At 43.2% G+C, this 24,523-nt stretch overlaps 1 protein-coding gene across 4 annotated transcripts; it reads left to right on the forward strand.

Annotated features, from left to right (window-relative positions):
- The first annotated feature begins 34 nt into the window (after nucleotides 1-34).
- slc18a2 (solute carrier family 18 member 2) lies at nucleotides 35-21,480 on the forward strand. 4 transcript variants are annotated; one of them, XM_015944041.3, is made up of 16 exons: nucleotides 35-116; nucleotides 223-383; nucleotides 1,411-1,747; nucleotides 7,478-7,536; nucleotides 7,620-7,703; nucleotides 8,784-8,876; nucleotides 9,437-9,526; nucleotides 9,624-9,667; nucleotides 10,141-10,201; nucleotides 13,929-14,024; nucleotides 15,003-15,081; nucleotides 16,057-16,108; nucleotides 16,210-16,273; nucleotides 16,346-16,465; nucleotides 17,526-17,659; nucleotides 19,019-19,594. In XM_015944041.3, exons 2-16 carry the CDS (start codon nucleotides 251-253, stop codon nucleotides 19,124-19,126), a joined length of 1,554 nt encoding a protein of 517 aa, XP_015799527.3. In that variant the 5' UTR covers nucleotides 35-116; nucleotides 223-250; the 3' UTR covers nucleotides 19,127-19,594. The 4 variants fall into 4 exon arrangements, with proteins under 4 accessions (XP_015799527.3, XP_070398333.1, XP_070398334.1 ...); XM_070542232.1 differs by lacking the exon at nucleotides 35-116 and adding an exon at nucleotides 20,544-21,480 and having other exon boundaries at nucleotides 126-383; nucleotides 19,019-19,145; XM_070542233.1 differs by lacking the exon at nucleotides 35-116 and adding an exon at nucleotides 20,561-21,480 and having other exon boundaries at nucleotides 126-383; nucleotides 19,019-19,145.
- The last annotated feature ends 3,043 nt before the right edge of the window (nucleotides 21,481-24,523 follow it).

Genomic DNA, 24,523 nt, shown 5'->3' on the forward strand with positions numbered 1-24,523 from the left:
ATGACGGGGGGGGGGGGGGGGGGGGGGGGGGGTTAGATGGAGGTGTGACGTCAGCAGCAGGACCATCTCCTCCTCCTCCTCCTCCCATCTCTGCTGCTGCTCCCTGCTCTCCTGAGGTAAGACTTCCTCTCACTTCTCATTCTTTCGTCCTTCCTTCTAACTTCTCCCATTTTTCAGGATTTTTCTGATTTCTTGACCTATTGCTGACCTCTGCGTCCTCAGGAGGACCTGCCTGTTCAGGACTGACACCATGGGAGGGTTAGATGCTCTCCGACAATTTAGATTTCTCCAGTGGCTCCGAGAAGAGCGGCAGTCCAGGAAACTGATTCTGTTCATTGTTTTTGTGGCTCTGCTCCTGGACAACATGCTGCTGACGGTGGTCGGTAGGTTCTCTCTGGTGTTTCTGCCTTTGTTCCCAAGTTAATTGGGTCTTGATCCATAAATAATTATCCCAGGTTGCTCCAGTCTCCTAACTTTCCCTCCGAAGAGACGAGAGCTGAGCTGAGAGCTAAACATGATAAACTGGTAAATGTGTCACAGCCGTCTTTAAATGATCTGGTCTGATTTTATGTAAATCAGATCAAGCAGCATGAACATCCTAAAAGTAATTCTTGTTTTGGTCAATTAGCCTCTGATCCCTTATGAAACAGACGAGTTCTGCCGTGGGACCACGGCCGAGGCGCAAGATTCATTTAAGAGATTTTCAGGCATTAATTGTGTTTTTTCCAGTTGGTTTTTCTATAAAATTACATTTAATCTGCATAAACAACTGTAGAAAAGCTCCTGAAGGCTAGTTATGAATATTAAAGGACGTTTCATCAGAGACAGCCTGCTTTTATTTTAGTCTTTTGGATTGAAGGAAACTTTGAGCTAAAATAAAACATCCTGTAGATTTATGTTGATGCTGGACTAAAACAGGTCAAAGTTCAATCATATAAATAATACAACAGATGTTATTACTGAACATTATTCTATAATTTAAGCATAAAACTGAGTTTGTATTTAATAAAGAGTTCAGCTAGTCTCTGTAACATCAAGTTACTGAAAATAAGGATTTCTTCTACAAAAGAGGCTGATGAGACCTAACTTTGTTCTTTGACCCTAAAAATGAAACTATGATGTTATTTATTAGTTTTTAGAGCTACTGAGTGATTTTTCCTTTTTGTTTATTAACATCCTGTCTGCTGCCACAGACTCGTTCTTCCTCCAGAAAACCACTCGTTCATTTTTATTTGCTACGATCGTTTTTCCTTTCACCTCCTGACCTTCTCACTAACGTCTTCCCAAAACTTCAAAGCCAGAAATTAACCCCAAACCAAAGACGTCTATTCAGAAATCACTTTAATTTGATTCTTTGGATGCTTGGAGATCTTGGATCCTCACTGTCCTCCTCCTCTCTTTTCCCACCAGTTCCCATCATTCCCAGTTACCTGTACAACCTGGATGAGTCAGCAGATGCCGTGAGGAACAACAGCCTGCTGCACCAGCAGGATCCTGCAGGATCATTTCGCTCCATCGTGTCTTTATACGACAACAGCGTCAAGCAGTCAGGCTTCAACTCCACGACCCGGTCCGCCGACCCGGTTCCTCCCACCCCAGCTGGTTCTGAGCTGCTTCAGAACTCCTCCGACTGCCCCCGGTTCTCCAAAAAGCTGCTGAATGAAAATGTAAAAGTGGGAATGTTGTTTGCTTCCAAAGCCACAGTGCAGCTGCTCACCAACCCGTTCATCGGACCGCTCACCAACAGGTCAGAACCCGTCTACTGGTTCTGTTACTGGTTCTGTAGACGAATGTTAGCTAACAGCCTCAGAAACAGCTCTAATTACGTTTTAGGATCCACAAACTTACAGGTGTGAAGATTTGATCTCAGATAAGAAACTTAAAAACATTCATTCATTTAAACTCAGATTGTTTTTGTTCGGGACTTTTTTTACAGCCTGGCCAAAAATAAACACTTAAAATAAGAAAATTAATAAACAACAAAAGTCAGTTTAAATGGTAAATGGTCTGTATGTGTATAGCGCCTTCTCAGGGTTCTACAGCCCCCCAAGGCGCTTCACAATACAATCAGTCACTCACCCATTCACATGCTGGTGGTGATGAGCTACGATGTAGCCACAGCTGCTCTGGGGCGCACCGACAGAGGCGAGGCTGCCGTTCCTCCGACCACCAGCAGCAGCCGAGGCAGGTTAAGTGTCTTGCCCAAGGACACCATTCTCAGGTCAGAGCCAGGATTGAACCTGCAACCTTCTGATTACCGGACAACCCGCTCTACCTCCTGAGCTACAGCTGTCCCAGTTTAGATTTAAGGAATATGAAATGAATAATTAAGTAAATAAATTAAATTAATTTATACGTTTAAAAAAAACCTTTGCTAACGTCAGAACATCACTGATCTTAGAGGAAAACACTGTTAGTTAGTTAGTTAGTTAGTTAGTTAGTTAGTTAGTTAGCTTTTTAACTCTTGGTGTCTGACGACTCCATCATGAGACGACAGGATGTCTGTTGTCTCATGCACAGATGGATGAAGCATCAGGTTACCATGGATACTGGGGATCTTATCATATACTGACTTAACTTGAAGCATGGATCCTTTGTTTGTTTGTTTGTTTGTTTGTTTGTTTGTTTGTTCAACATTATTTAAAGGTGTTTTACAACACGGATTTAAACCAACAACATTTTCAGCCACGCTGCTGAAAAGAGACAAAAACAAAAAGGAAAGTGAAATTTGTTGTTTTTTAAGAAGTTATGGCTGGTTATGGCAAGCCAGTTTATCATTTAATAGTGAACAGTTACTGTTGATTTTCTTCCTAAATAAACTATTATTTAGACTAAGCTTGGTCTCAGAGATATAAATAAAAACTAGTCCAGGTGTATGAACGATGATCACCTGGTGGTTAAAATCAGGTGTGTGCTCTAGACGGCAGCGGTTGAACTCGGAAGCTCGATCGGCCCCACTGCGTTTCGATTACGACATGTAGAAATAATTGTTGGTTCCACGTCTCAAAGCGAATCCAGCTTTTGCCTCTTTCAGCAGAGAAACTTAAATGATTCCTTCTGATACCATAAAACACAAGCTGTATCAGGTTTTCAAAATAAGGGCACACCCACTGTTAACCTTTTACACCACTGGAGTCTCTCAGACAAACACTCCTACTGGAGTGTAAACGGTCTCACTGGACTAAACGAGCGGTTTCTAAATGAAAATCAGATTTGTTTGTGTTTACACAGATTATACATGCTGTTATATTCATATGCAGGGAAACATTAAAACCCTCTGAAACGTGATTTAACCAGTAAAACCAGGAAGTCACTGGTTTGAATTGACGACGACTGATGCTGGACATGAGGAGGTTCGGGGAGGCGGAGCTGTTAGCCATCCTGTCCCAACCTGCTGTTTGCTGCAACAAACCATTAAACGCAGAACCACAAATCACTGGGAATAAAAACGCTTCCCAGAAACACAGATGTATTCATCCTGTTAAGATGCTTTCTGTCTGGAGAAGATCATTACCAAACCAGATGTGGCTGCAAATCCAAACACATTGCTTGGGAATTAAATTCACCTGCCTGACAGAGCCGCCCTGGCTCAGCTTGACCCTGACTGGAACAGTCCTGATTGGTCTGCTGGCCCTCTCTGGAATTCTCAAAGCCCTAACACGGAACGCCCTTGGAAACCTTTAAGCAGGTCATCTCGGGCCAGAACATCACCAGATTCATATTTTCTTTGAACGTTGTGGATTTGCTTTTCCCAATCTGTCTGTACATGGGAACGTGACGGGGTTCTGACGGGAATACCAGTCACTTTCCATCGTTGATGTTTCCATGGTCAGTTGTTTTGGGATAACTGAGGTTTGCAGGAAAAGCTGTGGTTCGTACCGTGACGTCATCAAGGAGAGGAGGAGGAGATTTTGCTGGTAACGGCAGTAGCTCCTGCTCCTCGTCCTCCTCTGGAAGGAGCTGAAAGCCACGCTTACTGCTTAGGGAACGCTGAGCCAACAGAGGGCGCTAAAACAAAAGTCCGATGTGGCTCAAAGCTACGCTAATCACTCAGCTCCAACACACAAAACATTAATCCCTCCACCTCCACTTAGCTTGGCAGTTAGCATTCAAGCTAGTGCTCACATCGAGGTTATTGTTTCTTTTATTTAAATAACATTTCAGTTGAAATTTTCTAAAATACAATAAATTACTCAGTAGTTACCTCTCCAAGAGAAACTTTGACAACTCTTCGTTAGTTTTCGTAGATCACGAAGCTCCCGCCATCTTTTAAAGTGTCTCCAGTTCTACTCGACTGTTGTAAACGTCTCACGGCGAGTTTAGGATTTGTTAGCTGTTGACATTTTTTCTGAGTAGAAGGCAGTCCAGGAATCAGTGAGGTTCTTCCTGCGTGACCTCGTGGTGCATGCTGGGAAATGGGTGCTTTCATGTTGACGACAGCTCATAGCTCGTGTAAATGTTGTATTGCTGCAGATTGCATGGGAGGGGAAAATATCACCTGCATTATTACATCACAGAACAGGGTCAGAGAGTCACATTTAGGTATTTGAAGGGAGGGAGTGTAGCGGCCGGCTACGGGGCAACAATAGCAGATTTCCTCATTCTGAGGATTTTAATTTGCTTTTCACAGAACACTGTGGAAGCGACAGGGCTCTGCTTGTCCTTACAGGCCTTGGCACACAGCAGATAAAGAGGCTGAGGAGTAACATTTTGTGCCAATTAGACTCACCTGCTGCTGTTCCTTCAACCGTTGCTTCTTCTGTCTGCTGCAGCAGCCCCAGTTACTAAATAATCAGGATAATGTCAGAAATCTGCATGTGCACACGGTTCAGAGAGGGGTCCCGATAAAAGAAACACTCTTTAAAATGCAGAAAGCTGTTGCATGTTGCAGAATGACGCAGAACTCATATCCAATGACCAGAACTGTTACTGGCGTCGTGGAGAGAAGACGTCACTGCAGCCTAGCTGAAGAGTTGTGCTGCGGGACAGAATCTAATATGGCCGTTATGGATGTTGTGTTCACGCTCAGAGCAGAACTTTACAGCTTTGAGGTTTTCCAGATGTCCAAAACCTGTAAAAGTAATACCTGCGGGGCAGAAACTGTCTGACAAAGACCAGAAGTGAAGCGTTTAGCAGCCACGGCTAAAGCTGGTGATTCTGTCACAAAAGGAGGGGCTGAGAGGAAAAAAGAGACCTGCAGACAAAGCAGCAAAGACATTCAAGTGCTTTAGATAAGAAGCTCTCAAGAGATTTAGTTACACCCAGAAAAACAGCTGATTGATCAGCTGATGTGGTCATGTTTTGAGATGAGCTGATACACCGATCCAGCCTCAGAGATTTACTCATCCTTTGCTCTGTAGGGGTAGCATACGTATTTATTTTGGGTGCTTTTTAAACTCAGTACACTAAACTACATTTGACCAATAAGATGTGAATTTCTATATAAATATGAAACTCCAGTCTGGTTGGTCTTTGAATGTTTAACCAGAAGATTTAGAATTCTTTGTTTATTTAGGGATTGTCAGACGCGTCGTATTAATTCAGAGAGAGTCAAGTTTATCAAAAGTAAGAAATTTATTTTCTAAATAATTAAAAACACAACAGCTAGGAAACACATGTGATGAATGAATCTAAGTGAGGATGTGTGAATGTGATGTTATCAGAACCTTCATATCTGAAGAAACTGAGTTCTGAATGCGAGTGAATTTGATCTGCTATAAACTATAGTGATGGTTTATAAAACCACATCAGACGCAGTCGAGTCTACGTACCAGCTCAAAGACCCCCGTGGTAGATCTGGAATGTGTTGAGCTCCGGGGCCCCCAGAGGTACCGACGTCCGTAGACAAAACCGCAGTGCCGACTAGACCGGTCTCGAGATGTTTCCAGGTCACGACAGTTGTTATTTGCGTCTTAGGAATAACTCTTGAGGAGTTGAATGTGGTTCCACTTTTTTCTGAAGGAACCGTTTGCGGTCAGCTGTAGCGTGCAACAGGTTTTTGACAGCTTGTCAAAAGATGCTCTGGGTTAAAGAGGCTTTGCTCGGATGGCCGGTCCGAAGCTTTCTCAAGAACTGACTTGCGGTGAAGTGAGCTCTGTTTTAATGATCGTCATATTTTGATTTACTAACAAATCAGAATTTGACATGTAAAAAGGGTTTTACCAACAAACCTTAGAAAACACGCCTTGCGTCAGATACAGGCGTTCTGATTGGTGGAACAGAAAGCAACGTGTCATGATGTTAGCTTAACCTTGTCATCGTCACGTGTCTGAGTGTGTCAGTAGATAGCAATTCACTTGTTAAATCTAACTTTACTGATCATAACATCCTCAGTAATTTAAGCACAGATTAATCAAAACATTGTTATTATTCATCAACCATTTTTGTTCATTCAACCATATGATTATTTACCCGTCTTGTTCAATATATGATTTCATTATGAAAGTTCATCCATCTTGTGCTGTGAAGCGAAGCAGTCTTAGATAAGAGGGAGCTTGGTGAGGCAACAGTATCTTTCAGATGCAGATTAAAGCTCCGGTTAAGACTTATGTCTTCATGTGGCCCGATACTGAAGAGGTGACCTGTAGATGGAAAAACAGACCATTTCCGGAGGCTACAGTTCTTTTCATTAAAACTTTACTTAACATAACATAATTCAGACATTAAACTAAGGATTTTAAACTAGGAGTAGACCGATATATCAGGCTAATGTTTATTACATTATAAATATCGATATTTGCTGATGTTCCTCCTTATTAAGACCGATTTACAGGCGGGCGCATCCCCAGGCAGCCTGGTGCAGCTGCAGAATTGTATTTAAATGTGCAGCTATGTTCCTGAATAAAGTCTGCACAATAAATGCTCTAAACTTATTTCATTATTTCATAATTTTCAATTTTATTTTGATTTACCAGTTTTGAACTTTTAGTATTTGTTCGATTTACTGATTTGTTTGATGAACTTTAAGTCTGATTTTAGCAGTGAGCCGTGCACAAAATTAAGATTTACCAGGTGGCAAAAGTCAGTGTTCAAAACCAGATTCAGCTTCAGAACTGATGTTTTGGTGATCTTTAAACTTGAAAGGTCCTGATATCAGCCATGAAAATCAGCCCAAAAGAGCCTGTAGCACGTCAATAGAAGAACCAAATCCTTCAACCCTCTTTACCAGCAGATGTGGGGTGCTGCTGCTGCTGCTGCAGCCACACTCACGTGTCCCCTAACACCAGTGTCTTAGATGGGCACTCACAGAGCAGTAATTGAGGAGAACACAGTCCCATTAATGGTTGTGAGTCACCTTCAGGAGGACAGAGAAAGGTGAGTGAAGTGTGTGAGATCCACGGGGATCTGACAAGCTGTTCCCTCTGATTCCTGCTTTCCTGTTCTCTCTTGTTCTCATGTCCATTTGAATTCATTGTGTTTGAGTAAAAACCCGTGCTAAAACCTTGATGTTTGTCTTCTGTCCTCTGGGTGGTTTTAGAATAGGGTACCAACTCCCGATATTTGCTGGCTTCTGCATCATGTTCCTCTCCACCATCAGTAAGTTCCATGCCTTCTTTGATGTTGGACCAGAATCATGAAACCTGCTTCTGCTCTGATGATTCTTGTTGTTTTTTCTCAAGTGTTCGCCTTCTCCTCCAGCTACGCTCTGCTGTTTCTGGCCAGATCTCTCCAGGGCGTGGGCTCCTCCTGCTCATCCGTGGCTGGTACTGTCTCTTTGTCTCTTCTTGTCCTTGTGATGGACACAACATCCAGTCAGCTACCCTCTACTCTGTAACTGACGTCAAAACATTTTGGTGACACAAATTCTGCAGTTTAATGTGGTTACCTGCAGCCTACATGTCATAAAGAATGATAGAGTTATAAATGCCCTCATTAAATATGCCTGATGTCCATGTTAGGACATAAGGACATAGGATAAGGTCCGAAGGTTCAGTCCATTCTTCACCACGACAGATGGAAGAAAAGCCACCAGTGACTGCAGACAAAGCTCTGATCTGTTGGTCCATCTCTCCTCCACCTTGTCCACTTCCCGATCAGCTGAGAACCGCTCCAGATCACACTGAAGGTCATGACCTCATTACGGCAACAGAATCACAACATCTGCAAAAAGGAAAGAAAAGATCCCGGGATTCTACACCCAGCTCCCATGAACACCAGAAACAGGACGAGGGATGAAGACGACGTCCTGCTGGTGTCCAACCAGCACCAGGACCGAGCCTGACTTTGAGAAGACTGGACACAGCTCTTGCTTTGGTTGTGCAGAGACAGCATCTCAGGGGACACCATCTAAATCCTGCAGGTCCATAAAAAGACTGGACAAGCAAACTTCAGACACCCTCCAATGTGTGCTGGTGAAGGTTCTCAGTCATCCAGGTCATGGTAACCCAAAGGGTTCAGATGAAGGCAACTGGAACCAAAGAAGTCCATTTGCCTTCATCTGAACCCTTTGGGTCTCTATGGATAAAGATGGTCCTCATATCCATGACCGGGAAGAACGCCACACTGCCTCCTTCCCATCCTAGAGCAACTTTCCAAGGCAGGAAATTAGTGGAAAGTTGGAACATCCTCTCCACCGCCTCATTCCTTTAATACTGGAACTAACAGTTTAGTCAGGCGCTGGCCACAGTCCAGTAGAGGCGTGTCAGCCTTGACGTCCCCAGAACACCCAGAGCCTTCAGCATCTCAGGGCGAATGATGTCATCCATCCCTGGTCCTGCTCCAGGGAGCTTCGGAACTACCTGGGTCCCACCTGGGCTGAATGTGCAGAATTCTGTGTGTTTCAGGTATGGGAATGCTTGCCAGTGTGTATACAGATGATGAAGAACGAGGTCATGCCATCGGCATCGCCCTGGGAGGTCTGGCTTTGGGAGTGTTGGGTACGTATGTCAGCAGCACATCTTTAGGAGTCATGGACCGGTCATGATGATGGTAAAAGGAAAGCATAACGACCATCTTCACTGAAAAAACGTTTTTTACTGATTATCTCTGATTCTAACGGGTCACTCTGAGGCTGAACATGAAAATAGTCTCCTACACCTGTCTCCTGCATTAGCTTCTGGTAGAAAACAGACGGTGAAACTCTAGGATTAGAAAATCCTGACAGATCTACGTCACACTGTCACTAACGTTCATGGACTCACCCATCGTTTAGAGACGAACCCTGAATACATTAAAATAAATATAAAGAATCAGATCCATGAAGTTTAGGTTCGAATTTGCCCTCTAGATAAATATGTGATTTTAACCAGTTAACAGTGAAATACAGAAGCTGCCCACCAAAATAAAAGCCTCACAGATCAGCCTTCCTCCGTCTGAGCTCATCCTGTTTTTGTTGTTGCGTTTCTGCTGATCAGCTGATTGGTGTGCTTGTTTTGCCTCTTTTACTGATGCATAAACACCAGAAATATCATCCCTAACTAACCTGTGTCCTCTCCAGTTGGACCCCCATTTGGAAGTGTGATGTATGACTTTGTTGGGAAAACCGCTCCTTTCCTTATCCTGGCGTTCCTGGCGTTATTCGATGGAGGTATGGTTGAATTTTTGGACAGAAGTTGAGTTTTTAAATAATCGATTTTTTTAATGATAAAGGAATCATTTAATTTGACGTCCTTGTGTCTCAACAGCTCTACAGCTTTTTGTTCTTCAGCCGACTAAAGTGGAACCAGAGGTAAACATCTGGATCTTCACGGAACCTTTACTAACAAATATCTCACCTGGTTTAGGCTGTTTTTGTACCTTGTCCTCAGCACAACTGTTATAGTTCTTTTATTTAGGACATGAATAATGGATGAGCTCTAGCTGCTGGTAAACAAAGTCGTTGTTCTATTGAATTATCACATCTGGTTAGAGGAGGGAGCAGGTGGTGAGACTAGATATCATCAGACTAAGCTCAGTAAACATTAAAAGCAGCTTTTATTTTTATTTTCTTTATTAAATGAAATAATATTTATATATTTTATCCTCCTGAGGCCTCAGTTTTGTTTTATTGTGAAATTCTAGCGGGAAAGAGACTGAAAAAAAGCTGAAAAGTAAAAACGAGCAGAAAGACAAATAAAATGCATCATTAATATAAAAGAAATGACTTGTCTGACCCTGTTTCTGTTCTGTTTAATGTGGGATTATTTCTGTTTCCTCTCCCAGAGTCAGAAGGGGACGTCGCTCTTCACTCTCATGAAGGATCCTTACATCTTAATTGCTGCTGGTGAGACGACACAGAGCATCTGTAGTAGTAGCTAAATCTCCACCACTAGGAACATCACCTTTAGGAACATCAAGGACATTCACCTTGACTCTTTTTCCGCCGCTATCCGGGACCTTCCTCGTCAAAATGACCCCATGTCTCCTGATGGCCTGGTTTCCCATTACAACCACTACCTCTCTGACCTTTTGAACCCAGTTGCTCCTGAAAAACACCGTGCTGTCTCATTTTCCCGCTCAAGCCCGTGGCTCACTTCCACTCTTCGCCAACTAAAAGTAAAAGGACGACAACTTGAGCGCCTCTACAAAAAAACTGGTCTCACGTTTCATGAATCACATCCTTTTCTACAAAAATCTATTACGTTCCTAAATCCTCTTCTTATTCTGCTTTAAGCTGCTCAAACTCTAATCCTAGGTCTCTTTTTTCTCTTCTCAACAATGTTACCCGCCCACCCGACTCACTCCCCTCTGCTTTTTACTCTGATTACTTCTGTAATTAAATAAAAAACTCCCCACTGATCACCAACAGCTGGACACCAAACAATCTACTTCCTTTCCTATAGAACTCCATCTTTCCTCTCTGCCTCCCATTCAGACACGTTCAGCTTTTACCATTCCCTCCATGTTTCTGACCTAACTCTAGTCCAAACCCTCCTCCTGCAGACTTGACCCTCTCCCCACTTCTCTCGTTAAAGACTGTCTCCCTTCCGTAGTCCCTCTAATCTCATCTATTATCTATTCTTCCCTCACAACTGGTTCTGTTCCCTCAGCATTCAAAACAGCTTCTGTCATACCTGTTCTATAAAAGCCTGGCTCTGATCCCAATAACGTCAATGAACTTCATCCAATCTCTAATCTCCCTTTCATCTCTAAAATGCTTGAGAAAGTTGTTGCTTCTCAGCTCATCTCCCACCTCAACAATAACAACCTTTTTGAACAGTTCCAGTCGGGTTTTTGCCCTCTACACAGCACAGAAACTGCTCTTGTTGAAATCACAAATGACCTTCTCATGGCAGCTGACTCCGGTTTTCTCTCCCTACTCATCCTCCTTGATCTTAGTGCAGCATTCGACACCATCTCTCACTCAACCCTTCTTGACCGGTTGGCTTCCCTTGGTATCACCCACACCACTCTCGCCTGGTTCTCCTCCTATCTCACTGGCCGCTTCCAGTCTGTTCAATTAAAATCCTTTTCTTCTCACCCTGTTGCTGTTTTTGCTGGTGTTCCCCAGGGCTCTGTCCTTGGACCTCTCTTATTCATCATCTACATTCTTCCACTTGGCCAAATCTTTCGCAAATACAAGATAAATTTCCACTGCTATGCAGATGACTCCCAGGTCTATATCTCCTCTCAACCCGATGCAGTCTTCCCCCCAGCCTCCCTGTCCAGCTGTTTCCTTGAGATGAAATCAAGGTTCTCTTCAAACTTCCTGAAACAATAAAACTGAAATTCTGCCCATAGCGAAACCCTCCACTCTGAACAAATCTCCCAGCATATCAATGAACATCGATAATTCCTCCATCTCCCCCCCCCCATGTAAAGAGTCTTGGCGTCATCCTTGACAGCACTCCATCATTCAAAGCCCACATCAACAACATCATTGGCTCAGCCTACTTTCATTTATGCAACATCAGCCCACTCCGCCCCTCTCTCACTCCTCATGCTACAGCCATCCTCATAGAGCCTAGTCACTTCTAGGACTGATTACTGTAACTCTCTCCTTTTTGGTCTCCCCCATAAATCCCTTCATCGGCTCCAACTTCTCCAAAATACTGCTGCACGCATCATCACTCGTACCTCCTCCAGAGATCACATCAGCCCTGTTCTTCAGCGTCTCCAATATACTGAACACAGAATCTCCTTCAAAATCCTGCTTCTCACCTACAAACGTATGCACTCTCGCCCCTCCTAAAGCTTGGTTTATGCTTGACGCATTCACTTTCCGCGCGGTGATGCGGCTCGCGGATGGAACGGGCTTCACAACTCGCAGCTTTTATGGTTCGTGCGGCTCGTCTCTGCGGTGAGCCAATATTCTCCCAAACTGAACGGGGCAGCATGGAGCTCTACGGCATGCATCCAACACTACACCATAGTAGAAGTAGAAATGACTGTTTACAACATGACATTTCAGCATTTTTAACAGCGTTCTCGTCTTTTCCGACAGTGCGAGCTATTTCTCTCCAAGAATTATTAACAACATGTTGATCACGGTGAGCTCTGAGAGCTGAATCATACAAATGTCTGTATTTACGAACCTCTGCCATACTAGTTCTTGCCGGTCCGCCATGTTTTTCCGTGTCCGTCCGTGTGGTTAGAAGTTTAGGTTGGTTTATGCTTGACGGGTCCGCGAGGTCCGCACGGCTCCGCGCGGAAAAGTTGCGTCATTTTAACAACCACGCCCCTCCACCGCGTCTCCGCACGGCCCAAGATTTCCGCAACACGCACCTTGGAAAATTTCTAACCACGTGGACAGACGGACGCGGAAAAACATGGCGGACCGGCAAGAACTAGTATGGCAGAGGTTCGTAAATACAGACATTTGTATGATTCAGCTCTCAGAGATCACCGTGATCAACATGTTAATAATTCTTGGAGAGAATTAGCTCGCACTGTCGGAAAAGACGAGAACGCTGTTAAAAATGCTGGAATGTCATGTTGTAAACAGTCATTTCTACTTCTACTATGGTGTAGTGTTGGATGCATGCCGTAGAGCTCCATGCTGCCCCGTTCAGTTTGGGAGAATATTGGTTCACCGCAGAGACGAGCCGCACGAACCATAAAAGCTGCGAGTTGTGAAGCGCGTTCCATCCGCGAGCCGCATCACCGCGCGGAAAGTGAATGTGTCAAGCATAAACCAAGCTTTTTCCGAGGTGCGCGTTGCGGAAATCTTGGGCCGTGCGGAGACGTGGTGGAGGGGCGTGGTTGTTAAAATGGCGCAACTTTTCCGCGCGGAGCCGTGCGGACCTCGCAGACGCGTCAAGCATAAACCAACCTTTACCTCTCTGATCTCATCCATGTTGCTGTCCCATCCCGCTCCCTCAGGTCTTCCTCTGCCGTTCACCTTGTGGTTCCCCCTGCTCGTCTCACCACCGCTGGAAACAGAGCTTTCAGTCACTCTGCTCCCTCCCTCCTTTCATTCAAATCCAAACTCAAAACTCACCTGTTCAACCTGACTTACACTCTCTAGTCCACAAACTCTCCACTCTGTAATTTATTGTATATTCTTTGTAATTCTATTGTTTATATGACCTTATTCTTATTTTTGTGTAAGTTTTATCATGTTTTGTGAGGTGACCTTGGGTTTTGAAAGGTGCCTATAAATTAAATGCATTATTGTTATTATTATTATATTATTATTATAGTAGTGTAGATTTTAGCTACAATGAAACTCGACTGTGGCCATTTGAAACGCAGAGTTAAGGTCAGATAGAGTTCACTTCTTCATGATGGTGATGATGACACGTTTCTGTTAAACGACAACAGACCCGATGTTTGCACAGCTGAGCTGGACGTGGATCAGCCAGCAGAAACACTAAATATACAAATCAGACAATAAGTCAGTCCATTCAGGTGTGTGTGTGTGTGCGTGTGTGCATGTGTGTGTATGCCTCTGTGTGTGTGTGTGTGTGTGTGTGTGTGTGTGTGTGGTTTGGAGTAACACATCAGCACCAGAGAAAAAGAGCAGGTCCTAATTAGCACTCAGAGCTCTTATCCTTTCATCTTCATCCCAGGTGCGATCTGTTTTGGAAATATGGCGATCGCCATGATGGAGCCGACGCTGCCAATCTGGATGATGGAGACCATGTGTGCCAGGAAATGGCAGCTAGGTATTTATAACACACAAAAGAGACACAACATGTTTGCTTTCACCTTAGAAACAATAGCGGGACAAAGAGCCAGACACTGAATGTCCTCCTGGAATAAAAACTAGGAGGGTTTTCAGAGGAGTCTGCTAAAGTTGCTCCTTATCCTTTTGATGTTTTGTCACACTTGTTGAAATGTTTTAAAAGGATTTTTAAAATAATTACTTAGTTGAATTATAACATTTTATGTTGTAATTGGAGACAGAAGAAAAGGCTGATCGTAGTCGTGTAAACACGTCTGTAGGTTTAATGTTTAAACCACCGTAAAAACACAAACTACTAAACAAACTATAAGAACTGCATAAAACACAGCAAGCTGTTTATTTCTAGTCATGGTGTGGTGGACCAACCTGTCCAGGTGAAACCCCGCCTCTCACCTGTTCCCTACTGTGCTGCTGCTGCTTGATTTAAAGCCTTTTCATGTCAGAAGCTTCTGAGCAACAGCACAGGCGTGGAGGACCAGTGATTGGTGAATCTGTCGGCAGCAGAAATACACCATGAAGGATGAGCAGGAAAACGGATGGCAGAGACAGAAAGTGGCTGAAATCCAGGAATCCTACCTGTAGAGAAAGGTTTAGCTGTTTGCATCCTGGGTCCTGTCAGGCGTGGCCGACTCAAACGTGTAGTTTAATCAGCTGAACCACAAACACGCGTGTCTAATTAAACTCCGGTTGCAGAGACGTTTCACTCAGCTGCTCTTCGCTAACCTCGCCTTGCAGCCATCTTTGCTGTTATTAGTTTTTTTTTCTGCTCTCAGTTGTTTATGAAGTCTGGGTCAGATAAAAGGACGAGAGGGGAACAGGATATTAGGGTGTCACATGCTGGCAGGTAGAAAGAGACTTCATTACAGACAATGAAAGATGTACAGCAGCACTGATAGAAATCTCCTGATCTGAGAAGTCCTCCCAACTTCACTCTGTGGTGTGTCTGTTTGTCGCCTAGGCGTTGCTTTTCTCCCTGCATCCATCTCCTACCTTATTGGAACCAACATCTTTGGGACGTTGGCACACAAGATGGGGAGGTAGGGAGGGAAATTGCTCTTATCTCCTCCCTGTGATGTGGTATCTGTTTCCTCCCCACAAATGAGTTTCTGTGGTTTTGGTGTTTGTGAGGTTATTCAGGCCTCGACAACACGAGGATCTCATGGCATCAGCACCAACGTTTCTGTCTGTGAAGCAGCAACAGCTCCTGTTTTTATGACCAACCTCACAAACTTACTTCACTTTTATCGGCATGACCCAAACCCGGGAATCTGAATAAGTCAGGATGGCCTGAAAACCACATTCTCACTTCTACCTTTAGTTTTTCTGTTTGAGGAGCCCAAAATATTCTTTTTATTTCTTTAAATGATAAATGACCCGCACTTGTATAGCGCCTCTCAGAGTAAGGACTCCAAAGCGCTTTACACTACAGTGTATCATTCATCCATTCACACACTGATGGTGATGAGCTACGATGTAGCCACAGCTTCCCTGGGGCGCACCGACAGACTAAAGATTAGAGATTAAATTTATCAGTTATTTCAAAAAGTTAAAAAGGGGCATCTTTTGCAGGGATGCAGTTTGAATGCTGCTGGGTGGACTCAAGGGAGGAATATGTATAAATAAATAAATAACATAGTTAAGGTCCAAAAGGTGTTTGTTTTAAACACCATAAATTATCCTCTTATTGGTCACTGATCTAGCTAGCCCTGGGTGCTAAGATCCAACTGTTCACTGAGGTTCCGCCCACCTTGAGTGACATCACATGCAGGTGGGCTCCTTATGGTAAATGTTAAACTGATAAAACAAAACTTAAACAAGACCAAAACATCTAATACATCCTGTAGGCCTTAAGCTGGATGTTTAGTAGCAAATGAAATGATTCTGAAAAGTCAAAATGTGTTTTCTCGGGTTTATGAAAGCGTTTTTTTCTAAGCTGCATGCCTGGACCTGACCCTGTGTCCTGCAGAAACATGTACTTAATCTGATTGCGGCGCCTTATCTCTGCTCCACAGATGGTTGTGTGCTCTCATCGGAATGGTGGTGGTCGGGTTCAGCGTGTTGTGTGTAAGTATGCAGGAGGGGTGAAGCTGAAACACCTCATCTGGGTTTTTACATGTTAGACTTCATAACTTTATTAATAAATGTATTAAATGTTTCTATTTCAGGTTCCATTTGCCAAAGACATCTACGGGTTAATCCTCCCAAACTTTGGTGTTGGTTTTGCGATTGGTAAATCCGTTAAATCCACACTGATTTACCTGAACGTTGTGCGTTTGTAATCTTGACCCTTTTGTGTCACAGGCATGGTGGATTCCTCCATGATGCCTATAATGGGTTACCTGGTGGACCTGAGACACGTGTCCGTGTACGGGAGCGTGTACGCCATCGCTGATGTGGCTTTCTGCATGGGGTTTGCTTTAGGTGAGCAGGAAGTGATGTCAAAGTAACAAAATGAAATGAAATGGAAAAACTATGAAAATGAAATGCAACTAACTACAAACAAACTTTGGAAATGAGGTCTGATGCTCCATTCTGGCTTCATGTTGTCTAACAAATGGCATACTGGAACGTTTTATGTGTTTTTTATATGAACGTATGATTAGAGGTGAATAACTGATCTGAGCTCATCACTCATCTCATAACTTATGAGGACCCAAAGCTTAATGAGCTTTCTGTGGCCTCAGATTCTGCTCCAGAACACCGGGAAGATGGCCAAAATAAAAACTTACATTTATTTAGCAACAGGGAAGTCTGAACATTTGTGTTGGATGTATTGATTCTCCTGTAACAGGAAACCCACACACACCTGCTAGTTCTCACCCTTGATCTGAGCTTCAGACTCTGTCAGGTGTGTAACTGGCTCCTGATTCTCAGCTGTTAGGCAGCTTGGTCATGTCATATGTCACAGGAGGAGGAGCAAAGCTGGTAATCAGAAACAGGAGGCGTAGCCAAGCTAATGGCCTGCAACAGGAGGCGGAGCCAATATGTTTTAGGGAGCGTGAATACAAACAGGAGAATATTAAAAGGGGATATGGATTTTTTTGAGCAGCAAACCATGAGTAGCAGCTGTGTGGTTTATCCCATGGATGAAGAATCTTCTCTAGTTCTTTCTGCTGGTAAAAGTCACCAAATAAGATTCTCTAACAAGATACTATTTTAACCAAGAAGCAAAACAAAAATAGTCAAATAGACATAAACAGTCTACAACTCCTGTTATTATTATAGTTATTATTATGTTTGTTATTATTATTATTATTAATATTATTGTTGTTGTTATTATTATTAGTATTAGTATTATAGTTATTATTATTGTTATTATTGTTGTTGTTATTATTATTATTATGTTTATATTTTATATTAGTATTATTATTATTATTATCATTATTATTGTTGTTGTTGTTATTATGATCAGGTGACCTTTGCGACTTTTCTGGGACTAGCGTGACTCAGATGAAGCAGCTGATCTGCTCTCCTTCTACAGGTCCCTCCATCGGTGGCTCCATAGCTGAGAGCATTGGCTTCTCCTGGCTGATGACCATCATTGGAATAGTGGATATTTTCTTCGCTCCGCTTTGCCTTTTCCTCAGGAATCCACCTGGACAAGAAGAGAAAATTGTAAGATACAGAAACTGTAGTAGACTAAACTTCTCACAAACACAGAAATGTTTATAGATACGGAGTCTTCTGGACAGATGTGGCTCCTAATGGAGGCTGAGCTCTCAGGAGAACATCCTTTTGTACATCTCCATCCAGCGTTTACTGCCTTACTAACCCCATTACGTCCTGCTTGTTTGACCCCATCTGTTCATTTCCTCTGCTTCTTCCCTATATCAGTATTTTTATCTGTTTTCTGGGTCATTAGATGTTTTCACCGGGGGCGTTATGTTCTGTCAGAAAGCGAGTGGCAGATGGACTCGTATAACCAAGAGACTCAGAATAGATGAAATTTGTGTAACTTCTCCTTAGATAAATGATTTATTATCAAACTTCCCTCCTGGGATTAATGAAACCATCTATCGCCAGTCGTCGGCCTGAAGTTAAGACCAACTCACCTGTTGCTGCTTCTCAGTCGTTTCTATGGTTACTGAAGTAGAAGTGCAGCAAAAACCGTCAGTATCTCCACTATTGGTCCTTCTAGACCTCTGTAGTCCACCTTGACTTGCAGGTCCAGATCCTGACTGATGGAGCTCATTCTTCATCAGTGTTGTCCTCCTGCCTCTGGAAGATGGACCACGAGGATGGGATTAAGGTCTGGGGAGTTTCCTGGTCCTGGAGCCAACATGTAGATGTTCTGATCCTGATCCACTCAGTTCAGCTCCATCATGCTGGAGAAGACATTGTTCTTCATCAAGCTGTTATTGGATGGTTGGAGGAGTTCCTCTGGGAGGATGTTGAAGTACCGTTCTGTTCTGAGGCTAAACTGGGAGTGGCTGAAATCCCCCTCACCCCCAGAGACCCTTTCCTCCAGTCCTCTGCAGTCCACCCCCTGGAACTTAGGAGGACATCCATCTGTCTCTGATGGTTTTCAATGGCTACGTTGCTGCCCTTATGGTATGACTGGTAAATTGTAGTGTCCTCCAGGGTTCTACAGCCCCCAAAGGAGCTTAACAACACAACCAATCATTCACCCACTCACACACACTGGTTGTGATGAGCTACATTGTAGCCACAGCTGCCCTTTGACACACTGATGGAAGTGAGGCTGGTTAATTGTCTTGCCCAAGGGCACAGTGACTGCGACGGTCTGGGCAGGACTCGACCCCACAACCCTTCAGTTACGAGTTATTCAAACAGTGACACCAGTCATGTGTCTCATTCTGAAAACGTTTGGTAGAAGCCGGCCTTTAGGAAAGGTGGTGGGAACATTTACTGGTGACGCCTCAGAAGCTCTAAAAGAAGATCTAAAACCGCAGAAAAACAACTTGGTTCTGATTCTGCAGCAATAGCTCTTGTTTTGTGTCTTTGTCCTTCCAGGCGATCTTAATGGACATCAACTGCTCAACAAAGACAAGGTCCTACTCTACACAGGGGACATACTACCAGGGTGAAGACATGGACCCAGATTATGAAGATTATGATTAACAGCACTCCAGCCATGCAGGTTAACCATTCAGAGGATTTATTTTGTTGTACAAAACAAGAAAGAACATGGAAGTAAAAAAAACTATGAAAAAACAGCCAAGATGTTTCCATGTGAATGTCGTCTCTGTCCAGTGTTCTCTTAGCAGTCGTACCGCAGAAAACCAAAGTCGTTCTTCATCTGTGGTTGCAAGTGCATCGTGTGAGAGATATTTTTAGCTAATGGCCTTATTCTGTGGGAAGATGTGTCAAAAAGCACTTTTCTAGATAGTTGGGGGGGAGGGGTTGCTAGGCAAAACGTGTTTTTCTGGTTTGTTTTAGACACAAAACTGTTTTAATTCCTGTTTTTATTCTTGACTTTTACCTGTTGTGTCTGTCCAGAGTATCATTAGCTGACTTTGGTTCAACTTGGTGACATAATGGATAATTGTGGATAATTTTGTGCAATTAAAGCAACTTTTTTTATTATAACTCGACAAACTTCATCAGCCCAACGTTTACACAAGAAGATGCTACAGACCAGCTAATCTGCAGCTCTTCAGCTGCTTCAACGAGGAGACGCGGTTATTGATCCTAAAGTTGTTGTTCAGTCACAACTGGGACAAAGGGAACCTGTTTTGGTTCGTTGTTAACTGGTTCTTGCTGCTTTCTGCCTCCTCCAGAGCAGATTTGTGATGTTTAACATCAAAGTCGTCTAAAATATGACTCAGAAATGTCCTCCTGAGACCCCTGGAGGACTTACTAGTTTAGTTTTGTTGTTATTAAACATTCCCGCACATGGGCGTGACCTGAGCCACGGTGTAAAAGTGACTTTTTCCTGAGGCGTGAACGAAGCCTGCAGATGTAGGGGATTGGTTTGAACGACTGTTTGGGGTGATGGTGGTTCTGAGCGGCTCTGGGTAACGCTCACATGCAGCTGATGTCAGGAGGAAGCAGCTTTTATGATGCAGGAGTAAAAGAGCAGGAACATTTGTATCCTGCTAAAGAACACAGGAGCAGCTCTGCTCTTTCTCTTTCTTCGCCTTTTGGTAACATCTGAGACAGGTGACAGGTGAGGCACCTGCCGACTTTCTGTGGGTGGCTCAGCCAACCTGCCCTTTGATATTAGAACTGATCCTAACTAAATGAGTTGTTTGCTCTCTGCCTGCTTCATCGGATTGAATCAACGTTGCACCGCCGCAGATTTCAGTTCCTCTGATCTTTATCTGACCTGCCAGCTGACTTTTTGCTTCAGTTACTAAAACTTTGTTTTTTATCTCCTACAAACATCCAGTCAGACTCAATATTTCATCCAGCAGATCTTTCTGTATCACATCAGTTCAACTCCGTCAAATGGGTCAGCTCTAGGCTCTAGCAGGCAGAGCGGCAAATTAACCACTTCATCTAAACACATCTGGGCTTCTCCTCATGCATTCACCAGCTGTGGCTTTGCTGCAGAAGTCCTGTGGATGGATCCTCGTGTGACTAGGCTGTAACCTGATGGAGACGGACACCAGCTCCCAGTGACCCCTAAGGATGAAGTAGTTACAGAAGATGAATGAATGAATGCCAGGAAAAGAGAACTATGGCTGTTTTCGTGTCATCAATAATGTGAAAATTGGTTCTAAAGAAACTTGGATTAAATAAACCTCCTGGAGCGTTTCCAGCTTCTGACAAACCCAGTAAATAAATGTTTGTTTTCTTTAGCTTCAAATTTTTTAATTAAATGAATATCTGAGTGATATTTAAATAGAATCAAATCTACATGAGTGAAGATTATTTTACATTTATATTTGACTCTAAAGGTGTCAGACGAGGTAAAGAATCATGGATTCGTATACAAGAACATTAATAAATACAGGAACAGATTCACACGTTCATAACATCAGAACAACTTGGAGGCTTCAGAGAGGGGATCTCTTTACCCGGCTTTTATATTGGTAGGCCACTTCAGTCTACATATTTCATCTTTAGAAGCGTAAAGTTTCAACATCCAAATTTTAATTTGCCGACATTTATCTACTTAAATAACTTTATATCATTTAAATGTTATCTGACATCATTATTTGGGTTTTTATAGAAACATTTAGTCATAAATGTTGTTTTGAGGAGCTAAATGTGACCACATGGAGCCACTTTTATACTATGGGTTTTTCTGAAGCTTCAACTGTAAAACAGAAACAGTGACTCAGCAACAAATTACTGTTTCTCCATGTGGGAAACTCGTTTAATCAGTACAGTTGTAGTCATCTCTGGTAGGAATAACTGCCTTGCAAGTCGTACTCAGGGGAAGAAAAACCCAGAAGCGCCTGGATCAGCATGGAAAGTCTGCTTTAGCAGAGGGGCAGAACGACAATGATTATAACGATTATACACTTTGGTGGTACGGTTATCGTCTGAGAAATAATCACGGTTACCACGATTATTTTACATGATTTAAACATGAATCACAAAAACCTACCCTATGAAATATTAATAAAGTCCATGTTTACAGTCTAGAAAGGTTTATCTATTGCTCCTTCTCAAAGATTCTGCTTAGAAGAATTCATTTGTATATTCAAATTAATGTCTGTAATATTTTAATTACAGTTTAAAGCTTTTAAAATACCTTTTAAAGTGCTGATCACTTGTTCAATCAGTGCACTTGTAGTGGTCTTTAGTAGGAAGGAATTCCAGTGCACCATTTTCAGGACTTGGAAAGGAGCCACATCCCAGCTGAGCTTCAGACAACAGATTTGTGAGTCTTACTTCCTGATATCTGGACATCTCTCCTCTGATTGGCTAACAGCAACACGACTCTACCACTGACTCGGTTTGCTGTACAACGTTGATGTTTTATCTCCACCAATAACACAAACCCGGAGGAGTTCTGCTGTGTGGTGGAGTTGCTAACGCTAACGTTAGCTTCTACTAGCCCAGATGTTCTCTGCTGTTTCCTGGACTAAACCAACAACAGCCTCCCCTGTCGTGAGTCCAGATGGGTGAGTCCATGAATGTTAGTGACAGTGTGACGTAGATATGTCAGGATTTTCTAACCCTAGAGTTTTACCGTCTGTTCTCTATCAGAAGCTGAATGCAGGAGATAGCTGTAGGAGACTATTTTCACATTCAGCCTGCATGAAACACTCAGTCACCCGTTAGAATCAGAGATAATTAAAATCCTTTCCAGTGAATCACATCTTCAAAAAACAAACACAAAAATCCTGATTTCCTGCTGCTGGTCCAGCTTTTCCATCTGAGCTTTAATGACAGAATCATGATTTACATGCAGAACACCTCGTCTTCTGGGGCTTTATTAGCAAGTCACATCATAGTATGTTCTAATCTTCATTTATGGATTAAATGTTAGAGGCAGTCTTCTGATTGGCTGTCAGGAGATGATTGAGCAGAGAAGCATTAACGTCTCAATAATGATCTCATTGCCTGGTTTTTTAAATCCAGGACATGTTTTATGATTTACTGAATGAACACATCGTTCTGTTAAACCTCCTAAAGATGCTGTTTTCTCCAGAGAAGAAGAGGCTGAAGCGGTAGTGATGCTCACGTTTTCAGCACCATTAACCTTCAGTGCATTTAAAGAATGTTCCCATTGGTCAACGTGTGATTTCATATCATTTTTAAGACAGCTGAAATCCAACAAAGATGTAGCATGCGTCTTTTTTAGTGTGTTCCCAGAGATCCTGCAGCTGATTGCCTGTGATGCGTGCAGGAAGACAACACAATGACTTCCCATGATAGGGAGATGTGTGAGCAGACACGCTGTAATCAGCCTGTCCATCTCCAAGCCGGGCCTCAATTACGCTGCAGATGCCCACACAATGCCTCCTTTTCCTTTCCAACAAGAAAAAGACCGTAGTAGCTCAGGCAGCGCTGTAGGTGGATTCATCACACCGTAGAAACAATACACTAAAAAAAGATCCCGGGCTGAAGGCTCGCTGCTGGACTCAACCTGCTGCAGGTTTGGGTTTCCTGTTGTCAGAAATGATCAGAATCGGTAAAACCAAAGATTTCACCTAATTTAAAACCCTCTGACACCAAATATCCTTTCATTTGTTTGTTTATTTTCTGCCTTTGTTGACACACGTTTATGTGGATGGGTCTCAGAGCTTAGCACCAACTCAGACCTGTTGGTGTTATTTCATTGGTTATTTCCATGTTCTAACCGTGAGCTAATGGTGGCAGAAAGGTTGAGAAACGCGGCAGAAACATTTCTGAAAACCCCTTTTAGCTTCTGCTGCTTCAGTCTCTCCAGCTCTGCTGGACATCTGTCAAACTGTGAATATATTTAAGTATCATAAATCCAGAGATCTTATCTGGATTTGATTTAGTTGGTCTGATGAAATCTGAGAGTCCAGAGGAGCCATTCCATTATTGGATTCATCCCATACTCCATTCCAGGTCCTGCAGCTCACCACAGGCTCCACTAATGTAAGCAGATGCATCAGATCTACTTCCTCTAGATCTATGTCCTCAGCCAGGGGTCTGCAACCTGTGACCCTGGAGCCCCACGTGGGCCCTCAGTCCCTCTGAAAATGTATCTTCAGCCAGGAAGGCCCTGATTATGGATGTTTCTCAATGTCAAGGAAACTTGCCTTGGTGTCTTGGCCCCGCCCCGGTTGCCTAGGAGATACGTCATCAGGAGCCGCCAAGACGTGTTCCAATCGGTTCCAATGTTCATGTTCTACCGAGGCGTGTGTTCTTCGTTTGTTAGCCGTTTAGCTAGCTGAGCGAGGATACACGGGAGTATTTTCAAATAGACGGTGGATCAGAAGCCGGCAGCTACTTTGGGGACAATTTTCAAGTTTAAAAGTAAGTCAGCTCATTTAAAATGTTTATTTTAGATCCAAAGAAGTTAGCTATGGTTGGTTAGTTGCTTAGTAGTTGCAGCTTCGGAGGCTAGCGTGTAGTAACTCACTTATTTAATTTTATAAACATATACATAATTTTAAAAGTAAAAATCTCATTATATATTAATATTGAAACGTAAACGTAGAAAATATAACGTTATATCTCACGTTACGTGACCGCCGTGGTCACGTGATGCAAGTCTGTTCCATTTAACGGTTTTCTTTGACCAAGGAAGGACAGTGTCCTCATAAGGCCGGGGACACACCAGCCGCCGAAGCGCTCACGAAATTCGGCCGCTGCTCGCTGCTCCTCTGTTCAGACCAGACGCTTGTTTCTCCGCTCGAGGCACGCCTCGTAGTTTTTCTTTAAACCACTTAGTGTCCTCCATTTCCTCTCTGCCTTTTCTCTGCTCTTTTCCTCTACACCCCCCTCCCCCTTGCTGTTTGTGTGCGTGTTTGTACGTGTGTGTGTGTGTGTGTGTGTTCGTGTGGTTTTTATGCAGTGTCTGTTTACGAACACATTTGACTTATTGCAGAATTGTATTTTGAAATGCTTTATTTTGTTATGTCTTAT

Source organism: Nothobranchius furzeri, chromosome 12, assembly GCF_043380555.1.
Source record: "Nothobranchius furzeri strain GRZ-AD chromosome 12, NfurGRZ-RIMD1, whole genome shotgun sequence".
Lineage (NCBI taxonomy): Eukaryota > Metazoa > Chordata > Actinopteri > Cyprinodontiformes > Nothobranchiidae > Nothobranchius > Nothobranchius furzeri.

Excerpts from the sequence above, each read along its gene's own strand:
- slc18a2 (XM_015944041.3), top strand. The coding sequence starts at position 251 with ATGGGAGGGTTAGATGCTCTCCGACAATTTAGATTTCTCCAGTGGCTC. Across the intron at positions 7,704-8,783 it reads CTCCTGCTCATCCGTGGCTG|GTATGGGAATGCTTGCCAGT; the intron begins GTACTGTCTCTT and ends TGTGTGTTTCAG. Across the intron at positions 15,082-16,056 it reads TTGGCACACAAGATGGGGAG|ATGGTTGTGTGCTCTCATCG; the intron begins GTAGGGAGGGAA and ends TCTGCTCCACAG.